This window comes from Pelophylax lessonae (genome assembly GCF_965119305.1).
Source record: "Pelophylax lessonae genome assembly, chromosome: 13".
Classification (NCBI taxonomy): domain Eukaryota; kingdom Metazoa; phylum Chordata; class Amphibia; order Anura; family Ranidae; genus Pelophylax; species Pelophylax lessonae.
In genome coordinates, this window is record NC_138780.1 from 35,310,824 (window position 1) to 35,337,683 (window position 26,860).

Below are 26,860 nucleotides of genomic sequence, written 5' to 3' on the forward strand. Positions count from 1 at the left end.
TTGGCCCAGCTCGGCTCAGTTTCTTTTCCACTGCAAGTACCGGCTCGGCTCCACTCGGCACTGCTTGGCCCAGCTCGGCTCAGTTTGCTTTTCCACTGCGTGGTACGAGTCGGCACCTTTCAGCACTGTATAGGCTCTACTCGGCTCGGTTTGCTTTTCCACTGTTGTAGCACTTAGTAGTAAGTGGGTGGGATTTCAACGATTCTCTGACCAATCAGTGGCTAGTAGTGACAAACAATCAAGGCTGCATGCAAAGGATTGTGGGATATGGTATCGGTACGGCCCGCTAGGAACCCCAACCGAGGTGGTACTGTTTAAGCGAGCCGTACCATGTAGTGGAAAAGCGCCGCCGTACCATACCAAACCATTCTAACACGTGCCATGCGGTACCATGCAGTGGAAAAGCGCAAAAGCGAGCCGAACCGTTCGGTTCCATGCAGTGGAAAAGCACCATAAGAGAAGTCAACATATATTTTCGGTCAGATACAGAAACAGGCTGTGAAGATGCAGATAATTGCTCTAATGGCAGCAAAAAGATGAGCTGATGTCAATAGGCAGAGAGTCTCCCATCTAGGGAGAACATGTGGGGAGGTTGCCACCATCTTGGATGTCATGGCTCAAGGTAAGGGGAACGAAATCAATCAGCTAGTGTGACACTGACAGCGGGTTTCCCTTCTTTGGCTTCATTGAGGATGATGCAGGCTTTGAATGAGCCGAGAGAGGCCACCCCAATGCTATGCAGTCTCGATTCACAGGTAGCTAGGATGTAGCTCTTTCAGAACACAGCCATTCTAGATGCCAGATGGACACATCCCCCGAGAGCTATCTTCAGTGTTTCATCGCTTTTGGGATTTATTCTCGCTCAAAGTTTTGACATCCCAAAACTGGTAAACAGATAATTGCTTGACACCGACAAAGGACCTGGGGAAGTGATGGAAAGGAAATACATTACATTTAAAGTGGCTGTAAACCCTTACGTATACCCAGTAAAATGATTGGCCTCAGATGATACACAGAAATAAAACAAATCCTCATACATAAGTTGTACCTGTTTATTTGAAGTAATTTGTCCTGTACATCCTTGTAAAGCTCAGAGACGAAAACTATTTTTCGCAGACTCAAAAAGCAGGGGGTATCCTATGCCACCCAGAGAAGCCCATCAAAATTCATCTTTTAGGCACCAAACCCTTTGCCAAACATGCATTCTTCATCTTAGCTGTCCTACTGCAAGGAAGTCAAGGGGGCATGGAATACATTGTGGCAATTAATAGGTTAAAAAAAACTGCACACTATCACCCCACTGCACTAAAACACATCCGTACTACAGAGAACCAAAATGCACTGTTTATGGTGTTGTACTGCTTAGAAAATAATGTCCACTTTTGGCCAGATTTCAGTACATTGGTGGTTTGTTCAAAATGTGTGAAATAACCCTCAATGTTTATAGCTAAAACCTTTTTTATGTTTGGATAGATTAGGGAAAGGGTTAGAACACATTGTAAGCAGAGGCATAACAAAACCCATGGTAGCCCATGTGGCTACTATAGGCCCCAGGAGGAAAATAGGGGCTCCATTAGGGAGGCTGTTAAAGAAAACTCAACATTGCTCTAAATATAGAAGTCTGTTTACCCATCTACCACCCGTCCATAGGGGTGAATGGATGGTCCAATCAGGTCCGCCTGGAAAACTTAAGGGGACCGAAATGACAATTTTCATCTCAAAAACTTCATCAACTCCCTAGGATAAATGCACTGTTCATAGGCACCAAGGGGAAGGCATAAGCTTTTGTTGCATGTGTAACCAAGTGTTGGCTGTCATGGTATAGTCCAGGGGACATTGCCTCTATTGCTGCAGCCTGTTCCTGTTCCCCTCTAGTGCTGCACTCAAACTGTCTACAGGCATACCCCGCTTTAAGTACACTCACTTTAAGTACACTCGCGAGTAAGGACACAGCTTGTTCAGCTTGGCATGACACTACTCCCGTTTTTTAACATTGGCGTCTATAGGAAATCTTGGTCAGCTTGACATGGCACTGCTCCCAAACCATAAGTGACAGGGATACCAAACTTAGGGAGCACCGAGAGGGGGCCCAGGACTACAACATATCCTGTTTGTGGCCAGCCAGCTTGCCTAGGTAATCTACTATGTCATAGTCCTGGATCCCCTTAACATGCTCCCCAAGCTTGGTGTCCTTGTCACATGGTTTTGGAGCAATGCCATGTCAAGCGGACCAAGATTTCCTATGGAGCTAGTGTATTTACATGCATTGAGAAATGAAAAAAGGTATTGCTTCACTTTAAGTACATTTTCGTTTTACATACATGCTCTGGTCCCATTGTGTACTTAAAAGTGGGGTATGCCTGTACCTTACATTTCTGAACCAGGAAGCAAAGGACCATGGGATTTGTAGTCCTTCCCCTCTAGTGCTGCACTCAAACTGTCTACCTCACATTTCTGAACCAGGAAGCAAAGGACCATGGGATTTGTAGTCCTTCCCCTCTAGTGATGCACTCAAACTGTCTACATTACATTTCTGAACCAGGAAGCAAAGGACCGTGGGATTTGTAGTCCTGTGTTCAGCCATAACTGGACTGCCTAGTTCTTCTCTGACTACATTTCCTAATAAGCCGAGAATCAAGAAGGGGGATCATGGGAGTGGCTATAAAGGAAGTTTCCTGATGAGGCATGCTCCCTTCTCCCCGGGATTGATCTGTGGGCATCCAAGCCATCGCTCGGCTGCTGTGCTTGCGACCTACCAGAAGCCTGGCAGCAATCATTGTTTCTGCCTGTGAGGGATCACATTGATGCTAGACAAGCCTAAGTCCTGCGTCTGGTGAATGAGGGATCACATCGAGGATACCAGCCCTGACTGCTGATTCTACATCAATGCAGCATTTATCCATGCCCTGGTTAGGGTAAAAACTCTTTTGTTGCCTGTGCGCACGGACTGCCTTCATATTCTGGTGAGCGTGCTTATGCCCAAGTCCCTTTCTTGGGCCCAAGTTCCTTTTCCCTTTCACCAACATACTGTACAACAAATGGACACTGCATGCAGCTATCATGAGCTGGATTTCAGAGGAATTTGTCCTTTTCTACCATCCCTTTCAACTAGCTGATTGCAAGAACCTTCTATTCTTTCTTAAAGGGATTGTAAAGTCTCCTTTTTTTTTCCTATAAAAATAACAAACATGTTATCCTTACCTCCTCTGTGTAGTGGATTTGCACAGAGCAGCCCTGATCCTCCTCTTCTGGGGTCCCTCTTCTGTGATCCTGGCCTCGCCCTCCTGTTCAGTGCCCCCACAGCAGGCAGCTTCTCAGCCGCATCGGTTGTCATTACAAGACAGCCGACCGTCGGCTATGGACGCCGGTACCGGGGTGATGCCTCTAGCTGCAGGCATCACTCCGGTACAGCACTTTCCTGGGATATCGGTAATACCGGTAACCTCAGGGGCTGATTCCGATATATCGGGGAAAGTGCATATCGGCCCTCGAGATATTGGCTTTGACGATAATCAGTCGATCCCTAGTGGATAGTATTATAACCTTTCTTATTGGAGTTGAGTCATAAGCTCTATTTCTAGTGTAGATTTTTGGGGTTTAGAGTATCTGGTCATCCGGGCCAACTCTGAAATGAATCCAGTATGCCTAACACAAAGAAAAAGGAAGAAAATACCCTGGATCACCACTCAATAGTCAGGGATTGCATCAGTGCAAAGAATTCACTCTTAAAGTGTTATTAAACCCAGGAGCCTGCATTCACTATATCTGGTCTCCCCAGGAGCCTGCATTCACTATATCTGGTCTCCCCAGGAGCCTGAATTCACTATATCTGGTCTCCCCAGGAGCCTGCATTCACTATATCTGGTCTCCCCAGGAGCCTGAATTCACTATATCTGGTCTCCCTAGGAGACTGAATTCACTATATCTGGGTCTCCCCAGGAGCCTGCATTCACTATATCTGGTCCCCCCAGGAGCCTGCATTCACTATATCTGGTCTCCCCAGGAGCCTGCATTCACTATATCTGGTCTCCCCAGGAGCCTGCATTCACTGACAACTTGTGTCTACATTTCCCATCCCTAGTACTGTATTGACTATGGTGACAGCTTTCCTGCGATCTGTCCTTGATTTACATATACTTTATGTGAAGATTAATAAAGGCAGGACACATCAAAATCTTGCTACGGGACCCCATGACATGTAGTTATTCCCAACCTGTAAGTTTAGGTGTTCCATCTTTGCCTGTTGGGGAGATTTTCATTCACTTCCTATCACAGAGACACAACAGGAAAAGAGAGGAAGTCTCTAAAAAATGAGGGGAAGTTTGCTCTTAGCTGTCATCGGCATTAGGCAAGTGTTTCCATTGAAAAATTTCCCATCACCCCTTTTCTGATGCAAACTATTAAAATGCTGGATTTTCCATCACTTTGGAGGAGATTTACTAAAACTGGTGCACACAGAATTTGCTGCAGCTTCACATAGTAACCAATCAGCTTCTTACTTCAGCTTGTTCAATTAAGCTTTGACAATAAAACCTGGAAGCTGATCGGTTACTATGCAGAGCTGCACCAGATTCTAAGTGCACCAGTTTTAGTAAATCTCCCCCTTTCTGTCTGGGTGACAATAAAACCAGGAAAAATAGAAAGGGTGAATCTACCTACTGGGGCACAGACATCAATAAACACTTAGCCCCCGTTCACACTGGGGCGACCTGTCAGGCGACCTGGTCGCCTGACAGGTCGCCGTAGGTCGCCTTCCATAGAGAAGCTGCGGACCCGTTCTAATAGGAGCGACACAAGTCGCTCCGACTTAGAAAAAGGGTCCGGAGGTTCTTTGGGGAGACCCGGAGCGACCTGCATAGACTTCAATGTTATGAAGTCCGTGCCGGCCGCCCCGAGGTCGCGGTGCGAGCAGCGTGCCGCGACCTATGAGGTCACCCGGCAAAGTAGCGTCGCCCCAGTGTGAACGGGGCCTTAAAAGAGGTTCTAATTCAACCCTGTTCTCAACAAAGCTAATAAAAATGTTGAAAGGTATGGTGTAGTGAGTCCTGCGCTGTCTAAACTAGAGCGATAGCAGGGGTTTAAAGGAGACTCCAGATGCTGCTAGTACCGGAACTGGTGACCAAACAGTGTAAGATATATAAACGGTGGGGGGTACTGCGCTTCTGGGTAGGTGAACAATATTAAATAAATAAATAAATAAACTATATCTGGTGTGTGTGCCTATCACAATATATATAGAAGAGAACTATACCATATAAATTAAGTCCATATTCATAGTAAACAATTTAAATAAAAATAAAAGTGCAATACTCTAAAAGCCACTTAATGTGCTGATGATGCTTTAGTGACAAATAAGGTGCTCGGGTGCATATATATAAAGCCAAAGTGTCCTCAGTGCTTCACAAACATATTATATAACGGTCTGGGTGTAAACAAAGTCCAAAATAAATAAAAAAATGAATAAACAGATGTGTTCAAGTGGGTAAGTTAAGTCCACCGGTGCTACTCCTTCACCAAACACCGTGCTGCAAATAGTGGGGTGCTTCTCCTTATCCCCTCAGGGTGTTCTAGCCGCTCACCTTAAAGACTAAGGGTAAAAAGCCTAATAGAGAAAAAAGGAATGACCCCCTAGAAGGGTGGGACTTTAAAGGTAACTGATAAGGATCTTTTGAAAAAGATAGAATTAATTAAAATATTTTAACAATTTATTGAAAAAAGTGTGAATGTAAAGGATCAATCAAACAATAATAATACATTCAATGTACAATACAATACAGTTGTAAATGCATGACAGAGTCCAACGCGTTTCGAAATTTGTATAGTACCAAAATCTTCCTCAGGGAGTCTGTGTGTTTTCCTGGAAAGCATAATCATATGCCAAAAGTAAATCCAAGAGAACAAAAGCAAAATACAAAAACATACATTAGTGTGTCACATCAATCATATCAAAGTTTTTGCATATGCGACAACATGTTGTTCCATCTCAAGAGGTAATGTACCAAGGGGGAAGAAAGAGGGGGAGAGGGGGGGGGGAAGAAGAGGGGGTGGGGGGGGGGGGAAGGGGAAAAAGGAAGGAGAGGGTAGTGGGAGAGGGGGGGTGTACACATACCGGCAAGTGTCCGGAGCCGCTCATATTGTCCACGGAGGGATATGTAGGGGTCCCGCAGGGTGGGAGCTAGAATCAGGTATTTATATTATTTTTATATCCTCTATTGCCTGTAAATAATAGTGCAGTGTCAGAAAGATTCACTCCAAGGATGAATTTCCTTAAGTATATGATTACGGATCACTTCACCTGTTATAATGATCCAAACGGGGAATAGGTGTATAAAAATACGGAAGAAAGGAATCCTTCAAGTGACGGAGAGGATTCCAGTCACCTTTGGTTATCCTAAACTAGAGGTGCCTATTAGGACTTAATATATGGTGACCCCTGAAAGCATAAAAAAAAGGGGGGGGAAAAAACATAGAACGAGGAAGTACTGGAGAGCAGAGAGCTCTAAATATAAATTATCCACAGTAGGAATTATTTTGTTATTTGGGATATCTTACCTCCGTGTAGATAAAAAGTAGATAACAGCCAAATCCAATGCCACTTCAGCAGATGAAGTATCTACTAGGGGGTGTGCTTTTTGTCCCAGTGTGGTTCAATATAGATATTGGTATTCTGCTTGTGTCTAAAATATAGAAAGTTTTATATTGCATCTATCTGGTTACCTATCCAGGATTTTGTATACGGCAGGAGTGTCCCCAATAAAAGTATAAATATAGATACCGTAGGATGAAATGAGGTGGCAGACACCCAATGACAGTGATCTCTCCGTGATAGGACAGAATTGTCGTTCCTCCAACCCTCCCTACAGCTGAGTAAGTAATCTTTTTTTTGGGGAATCTTTGATCGTTGGAATACTTTGGCTACTTCTACCAAGGTGAACTCTATCTTATACCTTATATACATTTACTCCTTTAGATCAATGGGCGAACCCCACTAGCTGTACTATCAGCCGTGGGGGTTTTCATCCGTCCCCGCTTAGAAGACATTGTCATTGGGTGTCTGCCACCTCATTTCATCCTACGGTATCTATATTTATACTTTTATTGGGGACACTCCTGCCGTATACAAAATCCTGGATAGGTAACCAGATAGATGCAATATAAAACTTTCTATATTTTAGACACAAGCAGAATACCAATATCTATATTGAACCACACTGGGACAAAAAGCACACCCCCTAGTAGATACTTCATCTGCTGAAGTGGCATTGGATTTGGCTGTTATCTACTTTTTATCTACACGGAGGTAAGATATCCCAAATATCAAAATAATTCCTACTGTGGATAATTTATATTTAGAGCTCTCTGCTCTCCAGTACTTCCTCGTTCTATGTTTTTTTCCCCCCCCTTTTTTTTATGCTTTCAGGGGTCACCATATATTAAGTCCTAATAGGCACCTCTAGTTTAGGATAACCAAAGGTGACTGGAATCCTCTCCGTCACTTGAAGGATTCCTTTCTTCCGTATTTTTATACACCTATTCCCCGTTTGGATCATTATAACAGGTGAAGTGATCCGTAATCATATACTTAAGGAAATTCATCCTTGGAGTGAATCTTTCTGACACTGCACTATTATTTACAGGCAATAGAGGATATAAAAATAATATAAATACCTGATTCTAGCTCCCACCCTGCGGGACCCCTACATATCCCTCCGTGGACAATATGAGAGGCTCCGGACACTTGCCGGTATGTGTACACCCCCCCTCTCCCACTACCCTCTCCTTCCTTTTTCCCCTTCCCCCCCCCCCACCCCCTCTTCTTTCCCCCCCCCCCCTCTCCCCCTCTTTCTTCCCCCTTGGTACATTACCTCTTGAGATGGAACAACATGTTGTCGCATATGCAAAAACTTTGATATGATTGATGTGACACACTAATGTATGTTTTTGTATTTTGCTTTTGTTCTCTTGGATTTACTTTTGGCATATGATTATGCTTTCCAGGAAAACACACAGACTCCCTGAGGAAGATTTTGGTACTATACAAATTTCGAAACGCGTTGGACTCTGTCATGCATTTACAACTGTATTGTATTGTACATTGAATGTATTATTATTGTTTGATTGATCCTTTACATTCACACTTTTTTCAATAAATTGTTAAAATATTTTAATTAATTCTATCTTTTTCAAAAGATCCTTATCAGTTACCTTTAAAGTCCCACCCTTCTAGGGGGTCATTCCTTTTTTCTCTATTAACTAATCTAGGGATTATGGTAACATATATCTGAGAATTACCCACATACCTGTTTCAAGGGTAAAAAGCCTTATCACTAATCCAGGGGGCTCCTCTCCAATTATATGCCGTACTCCACTAGGGTCAGATATCTGGGCTGCTGCGGATGATTTGGCTCCCTCTCCCTCTCCAGATTCTCCACAGTCACAATGGCTCTCAAAACAGAATACTCAAAATAGTGCAGTATGTCTGGATAACGGGTACTTTATTAAAATATCATTAAAACTACTCACATTTGCTGAGTACACAAAGCGCAAAAAGGATAGCGTCGGAGTGGGATCGCAGTCCTCACTTCCGCGATGTGCGTCACTTCCGGTCCGAACGTCCCTTCGGACGGCTCCCGCGCCGTCACAGACCCCCCCGCGCGTGTGACCGGCGGACCCGATGTCCGCCGGTCAGTCAGCGATCGTCGGGGGAGAGGGAGAAAGTCAGGAGGCTAGTGTAAACAAGCCGCCTGTCATTCTCCCCTGTGTAGGAACACTGATCATACGGTTCTACTATGTAGGACCGTTGATCAGTGTTCCTACAGCTCAAGCCACAGCCAATCACAGTAGAAAGCACGCCCCTAGGGGCACACACAGCCTCTCCCTCTCCAATAAAGTTAACCCCTTCACTGCCAGTGTAATTTTACAGTAACAGTGCATATGTATAGCACTGATTACTGTAGAAATGTCACTGGTAACCCCAAAAGTGTCAAAAATGTCAGTCAAGGGTCCGATCTGTCCGCCCCAATGTCGCAGTACCGCAAAAAAAATCGCAGTTCGCCGCCATTACGCGTTAAAAAAAAAACAACAAAAATGACAAAAATCTTTCCATTAGTTAGTAAACGCGATAACTTTTGCGCAAACCAATCAAAATACGCTTTTTGCGATTTTTTTTACCAAACATATGTAGCATAAAACAAATTGGCCAAAAATGTTAAAAAATTTAGATTTTTACATTTTTTTGTGGGGAATTTCATATAAAAAAATGTGAAAAATATTGTTATTTTTGCAAAATTTACGCTGTTTTTTTGTTTATAGCGCATGATCGAAAAATCGCACAGGTGATGAAATACCACCAAAAGAAAGCTCTGTTTGTGGGAAAAAAAGGACGTCAAATTCGTTTAGGTACAGCATCGCACGACCGCGCAATTGTCCGTTAAAGTCACGCAGTGCCGAATCGCAAAATACCCCCCTGGTCTTTTAGCAGCCAAATTCTCCGGGGCTTAAGTGGTTAAAAATCCCCTCGCCCCTCCTCCTACCTGTCCTGCATAACCTGTAATGAAAAATAGTCATGTTTTCACCCATAGGCTCCCATGGCCCCCCTGTGGTCGGCACTCCCTCCTCTCCCCTGCAGCAGCTACTCATTGACAGGGAAACTGGAGCTGCTGGATCACGTGACCGGACTGGATTCAATATATGCAGAGTACAAAGTGTACTGTACACACAGATCTTTTTTTTTTATACAAGGAAGGTAGGATAGGTAGGAGGAAAAGAGAAGAAACATGTTTAAGAGTTGTTAGTATTACCTTTTCTTCCACTTTAAAGCTGAACTCCAGGCAGATAAAAAAAAAAAAAAAATAGGGTAATAAATAAATGTAACTGGATAAATATGGAACCTGACCTGAAAGGAGCAGTACAGGAGCCAGTCAGGTGTGCTGCAGGGCATGTGAACTACATGGAACATGCTGAGAGGAGCAGAGAACAGAGGTATGAGCCTATCACTGTGCTGTTTGTAGGCAGGTCCACTTTCTCCACTGTAGGTAGCACTCATCCGCAGTGGCACTGCAGTTGGAGATAAAGTCAACAGGAATGTGGTTCCTCTATGGTTTCCTGGGTCATTAGGGAAGCTACCTGATTGGATGCTGCTGTCCCATGTGACTGACAGCCATCTTGGGTAAGGCAGAACCTATTTTAGGCCCTGACTCCCAGGCTTGGCATGCGTTTTGCAAGTGCGTAGAGTAGGGACAGGTACCCCATCCGTTAAGGACAGAACCAGCTGACGGGAAAGGTTTCTGATGAGGAGGGAAAGTGTAGGGATCCCAAGTTTTCTGGATACCTTTCCACTTGGGCAGGAGACGGCCAGGCCGCATTCTGCCCCTCCTAACCCGCACTGGCTAAGACCTGCTCTCTACACACTGTTGGAATCTCTGAGTGTTCCCAGTGGGGCTGTTTTCCTTCCGGGTTTACTGTGAACTGTCTTTGCATTGATTCAATACAAGTTCTTTACATCGTACTTGGACTGTGTGTCTTATTGCCGGTACACCACGCTTCATCCCACATGCATGTTGCTTCTTGACTGTCTAGTCACAGGCTGGGGATGGTAGTGGCTAGGCTTTACTACAGAAGAGGAAAGTCAGTTCAAGAACCTAAGTCTGCTGCCTGGCAGAGCTGTGGATGGACAGAAATACAAATTCTTTACCGTGAAATACAGCTCCCACAGGGGCATAACTACAGGGGTTGCAATTGCAACCGGGCCCCATGCTCCGGGGGGCCTGTGCGGCTCCCCTGTACACCTGGATAGGAGGAGTGGCGGGGGCAGCATGTAGAGAAATCACTGTCCTCCTTTTTCTTCCTGTAGCTGCAGGAGGAAAATGGAGGAGATTGGTTCCTCCGTATGCTGCCCCCACCACTCCTCCTATCCAGTTCACTTGTGTTCTGCTGTCCCTGGGGCCCTGTGTGCTCCCCTGGTCCCCCCACTGTGCTGCCCCCCTCCCCCCACTGTGCTCCCTTCCCTCTCCTGACGGCTGCTGCAGGCAATGTGTCACAATAGAGAACCAGGAAGGGATCGGTAAATATGTAACTTACCAGCTCCTTCCTTTTCTGAATGGACAGAGTCATAGTCAGTGACATTGTAAAAAAAAAAATAAAATAAAATTATAGAAAATAATACAATTAAAATTCCAAAAAATAAAAACTACTGACACCAGTGGGTGAACTTCCAGGATCGCAAAGGTCACACTTGCGACTGGGCCCTGGCATTCCACCACCGTGGGGAGTCACAAGATGGCAGGAAGGGGGCCCACTGCAGAACTTGTGAAAGGGTCCCGCTACGGGACCGTAATAAAGGGCCCCGCAACAAGAGTAAAGGGCCCCAGGATCAGTGGTAAGAGCCCCAGGCTTGAAGGGAAGGGATCCCGCCAGGGGTCCATGGGGGCACTTCATGGTTTCTTGCACCGGGGCCCTGAAGGTTCTAGTTACGCTTTGAGCTCCCATATACTGTATGTATTTCAACTATATATTTAGCTGGTATGTGGACTCCTAGCAGAGCAAATTGAACCAAAGTTTATCATCCCCACATAAACAAAGTCAACCTGTTGCTGTTAAAATACATTTTACGACGGGACAGTAAAATACTTTTCTGACCTGCAAAAAAATTGTAAAATCCCCTAGGGGTGGGACTTTTTAGGCACATCAAAACGTAAAATGCAACATATTATTAATTCATAAATTTTATTAACATATACAAAAAAATATACCATAAATACAATGGACTCAAGTCCATTGTATTTATTGTATATTTTTTTTTATATGTTAATAACATTTATGAATTAATAATATGTTGCATTTTACGTTTTGATGTGCCTAAAAAGTCTCACCCCTAGGGGATTTTACAATTTTTCCAAGTATTTTGGGATGTGGCACTCACTTTGAGGACCACAGCGGGAACACACTCAGTTTCTGACCTGTAATGACTACTACTGCAAGCTTGGCATTTTTTTGAAGATTTACATTTTTTTCTAATATCTTCATGTTTGGCCAGCATTACACAACAATAAGATATTTATGATGTAATTGTGATTTTTACCTTTCTATTTATATCTGTGGGACAGACACATAAAGCAGATGCTCAATACCAGGTATGTTGCTGTGAGCGCCAATCTCAAATAGAACGCACATCCTAAAAGAAAAAACAATGGATTTAAGAGAAATGGGAATGCCCATGAAATGCCCATGTTGTTAACTTTTGCACTGAATTCTAAATAAAAGCTTTTTTTATTGGAAAAGAAAAAAAAGAGAGAAATGGAGCCAGTGAAAAGCATAATCTATTGTAACTTATAGGGTTTATGTTCCCCTAAAACTAATATTTTCTATTTCAGATGCAGATAACTCTTTTGGCATTTCATCTCTTAGAGTCTCCAATTAGATCTCAATATAAGAGTTCCCATCTCCTCCCACTTTTTACACAGAAGGCAATGGGACAGGGCACCCCCTCCTAGGAGTCACTATAAGATATCAGAAAACTATGGGTGACTCAGCCGAAGAGTGTTTCTACATCACTGAAATATGAGCCTTTAGAGGAATGGCAGTTTTATATTACTAATGCCTCGTACACACGCATCGATAGTTGGCCGTGAATAACTAGCCGATTATCGGCTAGTTAGTATGATGCTTTCGACAACCGACTCCGACTTTTCGGCCGAAAAAAATCTGGTGTGCAGGCTATAAAATTTTTGTTGGCCGTCAACAGAACGGCCGATTTTCCGTCAGTCAGTACAGATTTCGGCAGACAAAAATCTGATGAGCAAAACTGGGCATGCTCAGAGAAGAAAAAACACACGGAAAGTAAACCATCACATGACATCACTTCTGAAGTTGATTTTTGTTGGCCAAGAAAATTCGTGTGCAGTCTAGAGCACATTTCAACCAACACAAAAACACTGGACAAAAGACGGCCGATCGGTCGGCCGATAATCGCTGCGTGTGTACGAGGCATTAGGCTCCATTCACACCTGAGCGTATCTTTTTTTAAGGGTTTTTTTTTAGGCGTTTTTCAGTCGTTTTTTGCAAGTGTTTGAAGGCAGGCATTGACATCTGACCAAAAACCCTTGTAATCTGCCAAAAAAGAAGCTCATGTACGTTTTTGAGCTTTAGGCATTTTGCTTCAGGCGACAAAATGCTCATATGTGAACAGGGGCCATTGAAATGAATAGGCTTTTGCTTGTTGAGCATTTTGGAACTTCAGAGATGAGCGTTTTACGAGCTGAAAAACGCTCAGGTGTGAGCAGGGCCTGAACTACTTGGGAAAGGGTTATTCAACTCTTGGAAGTCATGAACCCCAAGAGCCAGCATTGTGGTTTTAAGTGTTAGGTTTATACAATGTCTTGCATGCCAAAAGTTGTAGCCCTTGTGACAATATCAAAACAGGTAATGTGAGGATTCTAAAATACCATTCTAACTTGTAGGAACCAGAGTGTGGAGCAAACATTATGGGGTGAGAACAGGATGTTATGCTTGCCCAGAATGATTGATGTGCCCCTATAGAGCTGGAAGTAGGTTTACAAGTGTTAGGCTTTGTAATTTTTAAAAGCTGTAGTTCTTCTGACAGTGCCACTACTGAGGATCCTAAAAGACTGGAACGGCTAGTTGGGACCAGAGTTCAGAGCAAGATTAATGGGGTTACAGCAGGATATTTTGCTTTCCTAAAATAAATGATGCCCCCCTATAAATATACGTTAAGCCACGTTTTCAAATGTTTCTTATATAATAGGCCACACACCCCACCTACTGAAAATACAAAGTTCCCCTCTGGCCAGTATCTGGTGGTAACCCTGATGTAGCTTCAGTATGGTATTCTTTTTGAGTGGACATACTTATACAGTAGATAGAAGCTTCATGCAGAATGACAGCATTGAGATATCTATTAATCTCCAGACCCACAACTTGGAAGTCTCTGTGAACTATGAGTGCTTCCTAAGGTCATAATACTTTGTGTTTTGGGTTTGGTGCCTCAAACCAAGGTTGTTGGGACTTTAAGGGCAAGAGTAATCAAAGTAAAGTATCATAGAATAAAAATTGAACAGTTTGTCTGGTCCATGTGTGAAAGGTTTTCCCCAGGTTTCTAAGTCTTAGAAACCTGGGGAGGGGGCGTGGCCTGGACGGCAATGGAGTAGGTCGCAAGCGTGCCAAGCTCCGCTCTCGGTCTATCCTGATTCTCCTATTCTGTGTACCCCACGAGTCCCCTTTCTTACCGGGCCTGTGTGCCGTGATCCCGGGTGTCCTGCGACATGTCTCCGCTGAAGAAATCCTCCTCTTCAGCCGCGGCTTTCCTGGACAAGTTCCGCCGTCAAGTTCCGGGCCCTGCTATCCAAGATGGCGCCGAATCTCCTGCGCCGGCGGCTTCTCCGGATCTTGCCCAGGTACTGGACGCTATCTCTAATTGGCAAGCCACACTCACAGCTAAGATAAAGGAGGTGAACGTGGATGTGTCCCTGATTAGACAAGACCTCTCTAAGCTTCGGGAGCGGGTCACAGAGGCTGAGACTAGGATCACCCAGACAGAGGACGATGTCCTTCCCTTGCAGAATACTACTGAGGCACTTCAGCGCCCAATTCAGCAGCTTGCCCAGAAGCAGCACGACCTAGAGAACAGGGCTAGGCACTGTAACCTCCGTTTTGTGGGTCTCCCTGAGGGGGCTGAAGGTGCTGACCCCCCTACGTTTTTGGAAAATTTGCTCACTTCTACTTATGGCAGGGAAGAGTTCTCCACCACGTTTGCGGTCGAGAGGGCCCACCGCATGCCCGCCCGCTGACCCCCTGAGGGTACACCGTCACGCACTTTCATAGCCAAACTGCTCAATTACCATGACCGTGACAAGGTACTGCGCCTTACGAGGGAACGTGGAAATATCCCATTTCAGAAACCTGGGGAAAACCTTTCCCACATGGACCAGACAAAAGAAAGATGTATGTAACATAAAGCACATTGCATAATTCTACTTTAAATTCTACATATGTGCAAAAAACTTACAATTCATTGTTGTTTCTAGACATGGTGACTCATCCTTGAAAAAGGCTAATACCTATACAGCCGAAACGCGTAGGATTATCTCCTGGACATTTTCCTCTGAACAAAGTTCCAAGCCTGAAATACACTCATGGAACAACAGAGACAAATGTTCCTCAAAAGTCACCATTTTTCACCTTGTCACCTACCTTTCTAACCTCTTCACTTCTCTCACCGATGAACCTTAAACCCATCCACGATAAACTTGTCTATTACCTTTTTTGAAAATAAACTGTTCAATTTTTATTCTATGATACTTTACTTTGTTTACTCTTGCCCTTAAAGTCCCAACAACCTTGGTTTGAGGCACCAAACCCAAAACATAACGATTTCACAGGGACGGTGGCAAAACCTTACTATAGGGCATCCTAGAGATCAAAACCCCTTTTCTAAAGTCATAATACTTGCTATCTTCCCTAGGAGATACTTGGATAGATAGGAAGCTGTTGAATGAGGGCAGAATTAGACCAAAGGTTTCCTAACATAATCAACCATTATAACATGCATTAACTTTTAAAGGTCATCCCACCCTGCGCGATAAGCAAGTCACCCAAGGGATTTTTTCAGTTTTGGGAACCCCAGCAGTGAGATTCCCCCACCATAGTTTCTGACTCGTTTTTCAAAGGTTTTCTGTTCCCACAAACTAGGGATAGGGAATGTGCCACTCCTCTGTAAGCATTCAAGCCTGAACACAATAGTCCTGCCCTCTGTGTCCATAGGAAATAAATGAATTGTTGGGTGATCCAACTCTTCAGCATCTAATAAAATTGGTCATATTAGTGAGTGAATAGGCTGACCCTTCCATTTTCCTACCTAGAGCACAGATTGGTCGTAAATATAAAGTAACATTCTTCTGGTCAGCAGGGTTGTGTACTATGCACAGGAGGTCCATGTCCCAGGACTCAGGCTGTAGTGACATCCGGAATGTGTCTCCAGTACTATTATACTGTTGATAGGCAGAGCCTCCATGTCTGTATTTCCAGATATAGGACACTACCGAAGGGTTTGTTGGGACAGAACAATGGAAAGTCATGTTACACCAGTTTTTGCTTGTCTTCTTCATTTCAGCTTCTAAAGATGGGGTTGGGACAGGCTCTGAAATGAAAAATAAATGCTGTTTAAGCCTAAAATGAAACAATGGATCATTTCAAATATAGCCCCACCCATATGGAAGAAAAATATATTTCCAATATATATTTAGGGAACAATTTTTAGCATTTCAAATATATTTCCAATATATTTAGGGAAAAAATTTTAGAAATATATTGAATATGGCCAAAATTGTAGCATTTCAAATATATTTCCAATATATTTAGGGAAAAAAATTTAGAAATACATTGAATATGGCCAAAATTGTAGCATTTCAAATATATTTCTAATATATTTGGGGGAAAAAAATGAATTTTTAAAAAAATGTATTTTAACCACTTGCCGACCGCTCACTCGAGCTCTACTGCGGCAAAGTGGTTAGTTATCGTCCAGCGTCGTAGACCTATGTCGCTGGACTCCTCCCCTTGTGGGCGGCGCACGCGCGCCGCCGGAGGCTCGCTCCCGCTGTATTAATTCACAGCGGGAGTCGGGCCAGGGGAGGAGCGGCTGCTTTTCCCCGATCGCCGGGGAATCGAGTTTGGAGATCCGCCCGCTTGTGTAAACAAAGCGGACGGATCTCCTAAGTGACAGACAGTGACAGATTGCAGGGTTCAGCATAGCTGAACCTTCGATCTGCCCCTGTGTCACTCAGTCACCTCCCCCCACACATGTTAGTAAGCACCAGGCATACATTAACCCCTCCCTCTCCAATAAAATTAACCTCTTCCCTGCCAGTGTCATTTTTACAGTAACAGTGCATATTTATAGCACTGATTACTGTAGTAATGTCACTGGTACCCACAAAAGTGTCAAAAATGTCAGTCAAGGGTCCGATCTGTCCGCCGCAATCCCACAGAAAAAAAAAAACGCAGATCGCCGCCATTACTCGTTAAAAAAAAAAACCACCAAAAATGACAGAAATCTTTCCCTTAGTTAGTAAACGCAATAACGTTTGCGCAAACCAATAAAAATACGCTTATTGTGATTTTTTTTACCAAACATAGGTAGCAGAAAACAAACTGGCCAAAAATTTAAAAAAATTTGATTTTTAAATTTTTTTTGGGGGGGGTTTCATATAAAAAAATGTGAAAAATATTGTTATTTTTTTCAAAATTTACGCTATTTTTTTGTTTATAGCGCAAAAAGTAAAAATTGCACAGGTGATCAAATACCACCAAAAGAAAGCTCTGTTTGTGGGAAAAAAAGGATGTAAATTTTGTTTGGGTACGGCATCGCACGACCGCGCAATTGTCAGTTAAAGTCGCACAGTGCCGAATTGCAAAAAGTGGCCTGGACGTAAGACACCAAAATCCTCCGGTGGTAAAGTGGTTAAATATATTTTTCTTCTATGTGGGCAGTGTTACTGAACCCAGAAGACTGAGCACCTGCTGTAAGTCCATGGCACCTCTCTTTTTATCAGTATAGACCTCCCAACCAAAAAAAAAAAGCAAAGATGAAAAAGACCCTTCAGTGTCCCATGACTGGCCTAAAGACTTCAAAGAAGAAAAGTATTAAAACACAAAGAGCATATAATACTACTAGCGGCAGCGAGGCCATAGAGGGAGGCAGAAAAGCCAATTTATTGGGGCCCTGTACTTTATACATCTGTTATAGTAAACACCTACCATATACAGAGAGAGCAAATGACTGTTCATAGGATTCTTTGGTTGTAAGTGTGATGTCAGCCATATATTTCCCAGAATCCCTTAGTGTTATCTGTTCAATAACCAGTGTGGCTCCATTATTAAGTGTCTTTATCCGGTCAGTGAACTGATCAGCATATTTTTTCAGCTGGCCATTTTTTATTGCTGCCACCTTGACTGTTTTCCCTTCAGATGTAAATGTCCACACGTATTCTTCTACCGGGACTGTTGAAATCAGGTGGCTGGAAATCTGGACAGAATGGTTTAGAAGACCAATCACTTCCTCTGTGGCATGATCCTGAACTACAGGAAACAGGACAGAATATTATAAAACATTTAAGCCTTATGCAAAGCAAAATTTCAGGCACATAAAAAGGCAATAGCATGCTTAATTCTTCTGAGAGAGATTCATGGAGATTCTGTAGAGTCCATCTGAGAAACCTTAACATTAAGCCCAGACCCTGATGAAGGGGGATAAATTTGTCCCTGAAACGCATTGGCTACCTCTGTTGTCTTATTGTCACCAACAATAAAGGATTATGGATTTTTAGATCATTTAGTGCTCTGTTTGTGGATTTCATTGTGGTCTTAGCTTTTTTTTAATACAAACGTTTTTATTGGGTTTTAGAAACAGGTAAAACCAAAGGCAAAACCAAAGCATGACATATTAGAAAAGTACAGTTACATAGTATCTCAAACAGGTGTAAATGGAAGCAATCGAAAGGGAAAAAACAAAAAGGATTTGTATGACGGCATCGTGGATATAAAAAAATAAAGACATCAGCATGGTATTCAATACAACAAGGATGCAACCAAGGGATCGCAGAGGACATAGAGTAAATCCTTGCAAAACCCTAACTGCAAAGAAGGGCTTGTAAATTGGCAGTGCGTCTATTATATCCTAGTATTGTAGAATCCAGCGTAGATTGATACTACTTCGGAAAAAAGCATACTTCGGAAAACAAGCATTAACAGTAATAACTATACATTCCTGAGAAATGAGGTATAACCATATGGTTAAAACAACCAGGTAGACCACCGGCTGCTGAGGTAGGGCAAGAAAACCAAAGACCCAATCAGCCCATAGACCAATTCTCCCATTTTTTTATGAAAAACATGCATAGTATCATACAGAGTACGATAAACCCTTTCCATACTTCTGATCGCCTCCATTCTCGATAGTACCTGGGTCCAAGGGACCGTCTCCAATCGCCAGTTAAGGGCTATAGTCCACAACACCGAGCAACAGAGCGTGTGTGCCAATCTCTGTGTGGGCGCAGGAGCGCCTGGGATATTAGCAAATAATAAGCACATTTGGGGGGTAAGAGAGATTTTCGAGTGGAGCATTCGAGAAATCACCTCCGATACCCTGTCCCACACTGCAAACAACCGGCCACACTCCCAAAAGGTATGGAGTACGGCACCCGGCGCATCACAGCCACGAAAGCAGCGATCGGAGACACCATGATAGAACCTATGAACCTGAAATACCACATGGTGTGGAGCTTCACCACTGTATCCTTCACTGACATAGATTTAGAACATTTATGCATATTCTGAAGCATAGACGACCACGTCTCAACTGTCAGCTCCACTCCGAGATCAGCCTCCCACGCGAGCATGGCCCGAGACTTGTCCAGGAGGTGTAAGCCATTGAGGTAACTATAGAGTCTCGAGATCACCCCCCCCCCCCCCCGTCCCTAGAGGAGTTGCAGCATATCGATTCAAAATGGGAGGATTCAAGATGGCCCATCAAAGGGCCCAGGGAGCCGTAGAAATGCCTGATCTGAAGGTATTTATAAAATTCAGAGTCAGGGATACGATAGCGACTTTTAAGACCTTCAAAGGAGTAGAAGGAAGTTCCCCGAAACAAGGCGTGGAGGGTGGTCAAGTGGTCTTAGCTTTTTGTGGTCTTGGTCTACTTTTTGGTCCTACCTTCTGGAATAAGCCCCATCCTGTATGCTTGAGCAGCTAAGGTGACGTCGTGAAGTTCTACTGCTGTTGTTGTTGTTGACAGGATTAGGATCTGAGTACAGCGCCTAACACTAATATTGTTCCAGACTGGCTGTACTGTCAGGGCTGTCCAAATCTCAGGACTAGAAATGCAAATGCCTTGACAAGTCAACCACTGACCATGCATGTATTTTAATTGTGTATTTATTTGTTTGGTTGGAGTTCAGGAAATCCCCAGCAATGGATGCGTAAATGAAAGCCTATTTCCTAAATGTTATTTCTGCTTTTGGTTGTACTATTAGAAATGAACAGATAATTATGCACATTTGAATCACTTAGCAGGCAAGAAATATGTAAAGAAAACCTTTCCTGATAAAAAAAAGGAATGGGGGTCTCCATGTTCCTTTCAGAAAAGGTTTCCTTTGTTCACAACCAAAATGTTAAATGTGAACTACATGTCCTACATAAAGACTCATCTCTAAACTACCAGGCTTGTGCTGGGGTAGAGTAGTGTTTGTTCTCCACCTCTGTCTCCTGTTAGATGATGTGGCCTACTGCCGGGAGGGAGACATGGAGCCTTCTATGGAGACTGCACCTAAATAAACACTGTGTCGTGTGGCGCTACTAAAACATTCATGATATGTACTGGATTATATCTACGTTTTTCTGTCATATGTCATATCTGGCTTTTTTATATACAGTAAATTCGAGATCGACCGATTATCGGCAAAGCTGATATATTGAGGGCCGATCTGCACTTTCCCCAATATATCTTAATCGGCCCCTGAGGTTACCGATATTGCCGATATTTTGGGAAAGTGCTTGTACCGGAGTGATGCCTGCAGCTAGAGGCATCACCACGGTACCGGCATCCATAGCCGACGGTCGGCTGTCTTGTAATGACAACCAATGCAGCTGAGAAGCCGCTCAGCTTTCATTACAAGGAGCAGGAGGGGACGTCCCCCCCTCTCGCCACCTTCCATCGCTCGTCCCACCGGGAGACCTGGGCAACCATCCTACATGGCCGCCGAAGAGAAGACCCGATCAAAGCCGCATTCACTTCCGGGTGCTCGGTGCCAAATTAAAAAAAATGACAGCATTTAAAACAGCCAAATGCAGAGGAGGGGTTTGGGGTCTTTTAGACCCCCAGATCCCTCCACAAGAATACCTGTAAAAAAATAAAATAAAAAATAACATTTTTTTAATGTACGAAAATATCGGCCAATATCGGCCGATACCGATATGCGAGGACCAAAATATCGGTATCGGCAATAAAAAAAGGATATCGGTCGATCACTACAATAAATGTCATGAATTGTTTTTATAGCTCTATTTTTTAAAGTGGAAAAATAAAAGATATTTTTTAAGATATATTGTTGTTTAATTGCCCTTTAAAAATCCCACCCAAAGAGGAGACAATTTACAAAGCTCAAAAACCGCTAGAAAAAGCCGCTAGAAAGAGCTGATAATAGCGTATTTGTGCAAGCATTTTTTACTATGAAGAAAAAAACCTCAAGAAAGCTGCTAGAAGCATTTTTGTAGCATTAAGGCGCATTTCACATTTTTTTTTCTGCCAGAAAAATGCTCCCAAAAACTCTACAAAATCATTTGTTTTTCTACTTGTAAACACCTATTTATCTTCTAAAAACATGCTAATAGCTTCTAGGAGCTTAAAAAAAAATGCTAGTTTGCATGGAGCCTCAGTCAAATTTCATAATCTAAAACAGGAATAGAGAGGAAACTTTCCAGCAGCGACAGCTGTGCCATTAGCCTGTTTTGATTGGCTTTTTTTTATTATTTCAGGTTTGCTTCTCCCATACATTCTATTGGAATTCAAAAGCAGTGGAAGCAGGTCAAAGCAGGCCAAGTGCAGGTAAACAGCACCTACTGTATACTGAACTCCTAATGATCTCAAAAGCCTCTCTGCATTTGCTCATTGAACCCTGTCAACACTGGCCCTATGCAGGTGGGACGCTACTCACCGTCACTGGGAGTGAAAGGCAGATACTTAAGGGACACTAAGAAAATGGTTTGGATAACTTCAAATGGGAGAGTAATATTTATCAACAATATCTTTCAAGAGATATGAAGATTTAATTCCACTTTTCACTGTGAGACCTATAGCCTGTTGCCATGAAGTCTGTGACACCTAAATAATCATAGCAATACGTAGATGTGTATTCCATGTACTTTAATGTAGGAGATGGACAGACTGCCAGTCTTGTCCTATTGTCTGTTTTGAGGTGTGATGTGGATTTTGATAAGTCTGTCTGTCCCATTGTTAAATGTTAATGACCTCACATTGTTCTGTCCACATGGCTAGATAATTAGTTCAGGTTAATTCTGTTTCCGTATACAATGCCATCTGCATATGCTAATGTAAGCAGACTTACCTGACCTGATAGTGTATATAATGTGTGTGAGTGGGTTCAATAAACAGTTCTACTTCACCCTCAATATAGAGTTCTGTCTCTTATTGGGGGAATCTACTACAAGGGATTGCTATGCTCTTCATACTCCCTTGAATAATCACTAAGCTCTTGTAAGAGTTTGATCCTATTCCTGCTTCACTCTCTGGGGAAGAGAGGAGACGGTGAGACCCCAGCCAAGCTCAGGCAGTTTGTGGGGTCTGCGTTGGTTATGGTGTCTGGTGGAGTGCTTTGAGTCCTCGGGAATCACTAGGAGCATCCGTTCATGGAGGTACCCAGTCGGGTTGTCCGGATTCCATTACAGAACGTATATACCTTCACTTTGGAGAAATTTCTTCTCATTCCCTTATTTATTTTCCAGACAGGAAGTTTAAGGAAATCTTTCCAATGGAACACAGCAAATTAAAGGCTGACAAAAAATCTAACCTTTCCATAAGGTATCCAAAGCTGAAAATTTTTTTTTGGCTTGAGATAATCCACCTGCCTGAGCCCTTAACATCTAACCATCTACTAAAACATAGCACCCACCTTAACCACTTGCCGACCGCCGCCCGACTATATACGGCGGCGGTCAGCCCCTCCAGGCAAAGTGACGTACCGGTACGTCACTACCCTGGGAGCGAATAGGGGGCGAGCGAGCGCCGCCGGAGGCGCGCTCCCGCCCCTGCTCGTACCCGAAGAAGCCAGCGCGTGTGACCGGCGGACCCGATGTCCGCCGGTCACTCGCAATCGTCGGGTAGAGAGGGAGAAAGGCAGGCGGCTAGTGTAAACAAAGCCGCCTGTCACTCTACCATGTGTAAAATCTAACTTAAACAGAATTGAACTCCCAGAAGGGTGTTACATCACTAAGAACAAACTAATAAAACAGTACCCAAAATGTTACCCTTGGGTCCTAACTCCTTTTCTATTTCATATATTGTAACACGACTTTTGAATAAGATGTAAGAATGCCAAAGGGACTTTGGTGTGCTTTTTCAATTTACTGTATATTTATATTGTCTACTTGGGATCTGGGATCTATCCAGAATTGTACCCCACAGAGTTCTAGAATCCATCTGTTTCACCTAATTGATAATATAACTTTTCTTTGCGTGTGGTGAACAGACCTGACTACACTTCCAAAAGTCACCAAGGGGCATCTGGACAAGAACAACTTTTTGGTCCACTAATATGCATATATGATAGATAGATAGATAGATAGATAGATAGATAGATAGATAGATAGATAGATAGATAGATAGATAGATAGATAGATAGATAGATAGATAGATAGATAGATAGATAGATAGATAGATAGATAGATAGATAGATAGAGCAGCCTTTTTCAACCAGGGTGCCCAGGCACCCTGGTGTGCCTTAAGGTTTCCTCAGGGGTGCCTCAGCAAAATAGCCCAAAAATTTCCCAAAAATTGTATACAAGTCAGCGAGTGGATGAAGGCTGCCTTTTAGTTACAGTCACAGGTTTTCATTGTACACCATTACAACCCTCTATCTGCCGATCTGCTAACGACGAATGACATCAGTTGATAAGTAGGATGTCAGTTGCCTGCGTAGCATCCTTGTTTGACCCTCCCCTGCTTCTCTCCACGGGTTTTGGGGTCACATTAGCTGAGCGATAGAGAAAAACATAGGAAAAAGAGAAACATTGGAATACTAGTCAGTACCAACTTGTACCTCCTAACATTGGGCGTCATACGTGCGTGTATGCTGCTGCATTATGTAAAATGATTAGAATAGTTTTTACATTTTAGGATGGGATGCCTCGAGACTGTCCATAATTTAAAGGGTGCCTCAAGACTGTCCAAAATTTGGGGGTGTGCCTCGACTGAAAATAGGTTGAGAAACACTGAGATAGATAGATAGATAGATAGATAGATAGATAGATAGATAGATAGATAGATAGATAGATAGATAGATAGATAGATAGATAGATAGATAGATAGATAGAATGCTCTCAAGAGCCACTGACCCACATATAGTATGAGGGGACCCCTACATTCCAGGGGAGCCCTATAAAACTGCATATGGCAGGGAAATACACTAGAATTTGGACTATACCGCCAGAAACAGCAATGTGCATGTGCCCTAAGATGTATGTATAGGCAATTTTTGTTGTGATTTATCTTCACTTCCTGTCCCAAAGAGGAAGAGAGATGAACTATGTACAAAAGTGAGAACTTCTCTATTAGACATTTGTCACTAGAACAGGTGTCCCCATTTACTCACACCTCTTGTTCTGGTGACAACCAAACATTCTTTTGATTTCTCATCATTTTTTTCAGTGACAATGGTCATCAGAACAAGCAGGGCTTTTTTTCAGCGGGAACGCGGGGGAAGGCAGTTCCGGCACCTCCAGCACTGAATGTATGTAATGGCGAGGGGTGCTGGGATGTGCTATAGGATCTATTGATGCTGGCTGCTGGGAATCTAATGTCATTAGAGGGGATCTTTTATGCCTGTAGGGAGGTCTGTTGTTGCTGTGGGGGGGGGGGGGTTTCTATTGTTGCTGGAGGTGGCTCTTCTGTTGCTGGGGGGGGGGGGGTCTGGAGATTCTATTGATGCTGGGAGGGAGGGGGGGGGGTCTGTTTTTGCTGCTGGGGGGGGGGGGATTTTGTTGCAGGTGGCCATTGTACCTGGGAGGGTCTATTTTACTGCTTTTCTTGTTATCGTTAACAAATTCCATACAAATTACTTAATACTACAAATGTTACTTGGTTCTATATTCTCTGAAAGGGGCAGTACTGGGAGGTGGGTTGGGGTTGGAACCAAGGAATGATGCTCGAAGGTTGGTAGGGGCAGAGACAACGGCATACTCGGAAAGGAGGAGTTCCTGCACCTATTCTCCGAGAAAAAAAACCCTGAGAACAAGAAAGGGTGAGAGGGTAAACCCGTGACAAAGAGGGCCATAAAAACTTGACAGAGGGTCTAATTTTTCCAGATTTTGTTATCATTGTTTAACACCTATTCTCCGAGAAAAAAAGCCCTGAGAACAAGAAAGGGTGAGAGGGTAAACCCGTGACAAAGACGGCCATAAAAACTTGACAGAGGGTCTAATTTTTCCAGATTTTATTATCATTGTTTAACTTTTGGGCTATACATAGACTTTAACTACCACCCTGCCCAGGAGCATATAGTTACCTATTCATTTCTCCCCCACTTCTCTGCTTTGGTAGGAAAACCTATGTAGGCTCCATTTCACTTACACAAAGCCGTGGACTCTCTCTCTCTGCTCTTATGTGACAGCCCTGGTTACATGAAAGACAGGCCCGAAGCAACAAAAAAAAATTAAGCGCAGGGCCTCATGATGGGGTGTACAGGGCCATGGTCAGCAAAGGGTTAAGGACTTAGGATCAGCTAGAGGTCAGGGATTGGGCAGTTTGCAGGGAGGTGGGGTTTTCAGGCAGGGAACACTGGGGGGTGCTTACGGTCTAACAACAGTACCTCGTGGACCATTGGAGAAGAAAGAATCCCCGCCCTCCCGCCCTGGAGTGGTTCGACTGTTGTTTCTTGTTGTTCGCGATAAAAAAAAAAAAAAATGTTTGAAGGGGAGGCTGGGCTAACACTTGCTAAAATGTTGTAATTTCTGCTGTGGCGGTTGGGGGGCTTTGGAGGCGGTAAACAGTTTTTGGTAAAGTGCATAGGGTGACCCATCTAAGGTATGGAGCCCTCTAGTGTATCCCGGTTAATAGTGGATTAACGGGAAGTGGTAACAAGGAGGTGGTGAAGTGTGTTTGTCCCCAAGCTGGTGTTGCGCGGCTGGGGACCATTGAAGTATTTACGCTGATACATAGTCCATTGGAATTTTTGGTGCCTCCCAAGACCAACAACCTTTTCATGTATGTGGTACTGCATTATTTATGGTTTTTATGTTGTAAGAAAATGTTATTTGGTTATTTGTTAATAAAATGGCCTACTAGGCCAATTTTTCTCCAGCCTGGTGTCACTAGCATTTTTTTTAGAAATATGGGCAATGTGGGAAAGGTTCAACACTGAGCGTACGCCTCTGTAATACCCTAATCATGACCAATCACCAAATGTAAGGATTGTCACGTGGGACCAAATGGAGTTAGCCACATATGCTCCTCATACCCAATAATACTGGGCATTTATCTTTAGTCTCAGAGACAGAAATTGAGTAGCAACAAAGCAAAGGGAAGCTGCAGCAGGGGGGACCTTTAGGGCATAAATTCACTTTAAGTCTATGGAAAAGTATAGACTAGAGACACTTACATAAAAGTTTAACATAACTACATTGCACAATATATCTATTTTTATGTTATAGTACAAAATGCATATATACATTTTGTAATAGATTGTTCAACTCACCCGAAACCTGGAGAAAGGCTACCAGCAATACAAAGGAAAGTGCATTCATCTTACTTCTCATCTTCTCAGTCCTCAGTGTAATGTAATTTCCCCTCTACGCTTACGGAGAAGTAAACAGCAAAACCACAGATTGGTCATGTGGCCTAATACACGTATCTATGGAAAGCAAAGAATATTTCTGAAACTGGTTTCATTTCACAAGGTATATGGTGTTTGAAAATAAAATGAAACCAGTTACTGTATGTATTTTAAAGACCATTCTTAGACCAAGCAAAAAGCATATTAATTCTTCCCTCTCAACTCCCACTAACCCATCCAACTGTTATTTAGGGAAAAAAAACCTAGTGAAACCTTTTTTTTTG

The 26,860-nt window shown here is 43.3% G+C and overlaps 1 protein-coding gene across 1 annotated transcript; it reads right to left on the bottom strand.

The window, feature by feature from the left end:
* Positions 1-744: 744 nt before the first annotated feature.
* LOC309543457 (CD48 antigen-like) lies at positions 745-26,585 on the bottom strand. Its single transcript, XM_082242935.1, has 5 exons — positions 26,499-26,585; positions 17,773-18,093; positions 15,872-16,153; positions 12,080-12,172; positions 745-921 (listed from the first exon to the last, which is right to left on the bottom strand). Exons 1-4 carry the CDS (start codon positions 26,557-26,559, stop codon positions 12,084-12,086), a joined length of 753 nt encoding a protein of 250 aa, XP_082099061.1. The 5' UTR covers positions 26,560-26,585; the 3' UTR covers positions 745-921; positions 12,080-12,083.
* Positions 26,586-26,860: the final 275 nt, after the last annotated feature.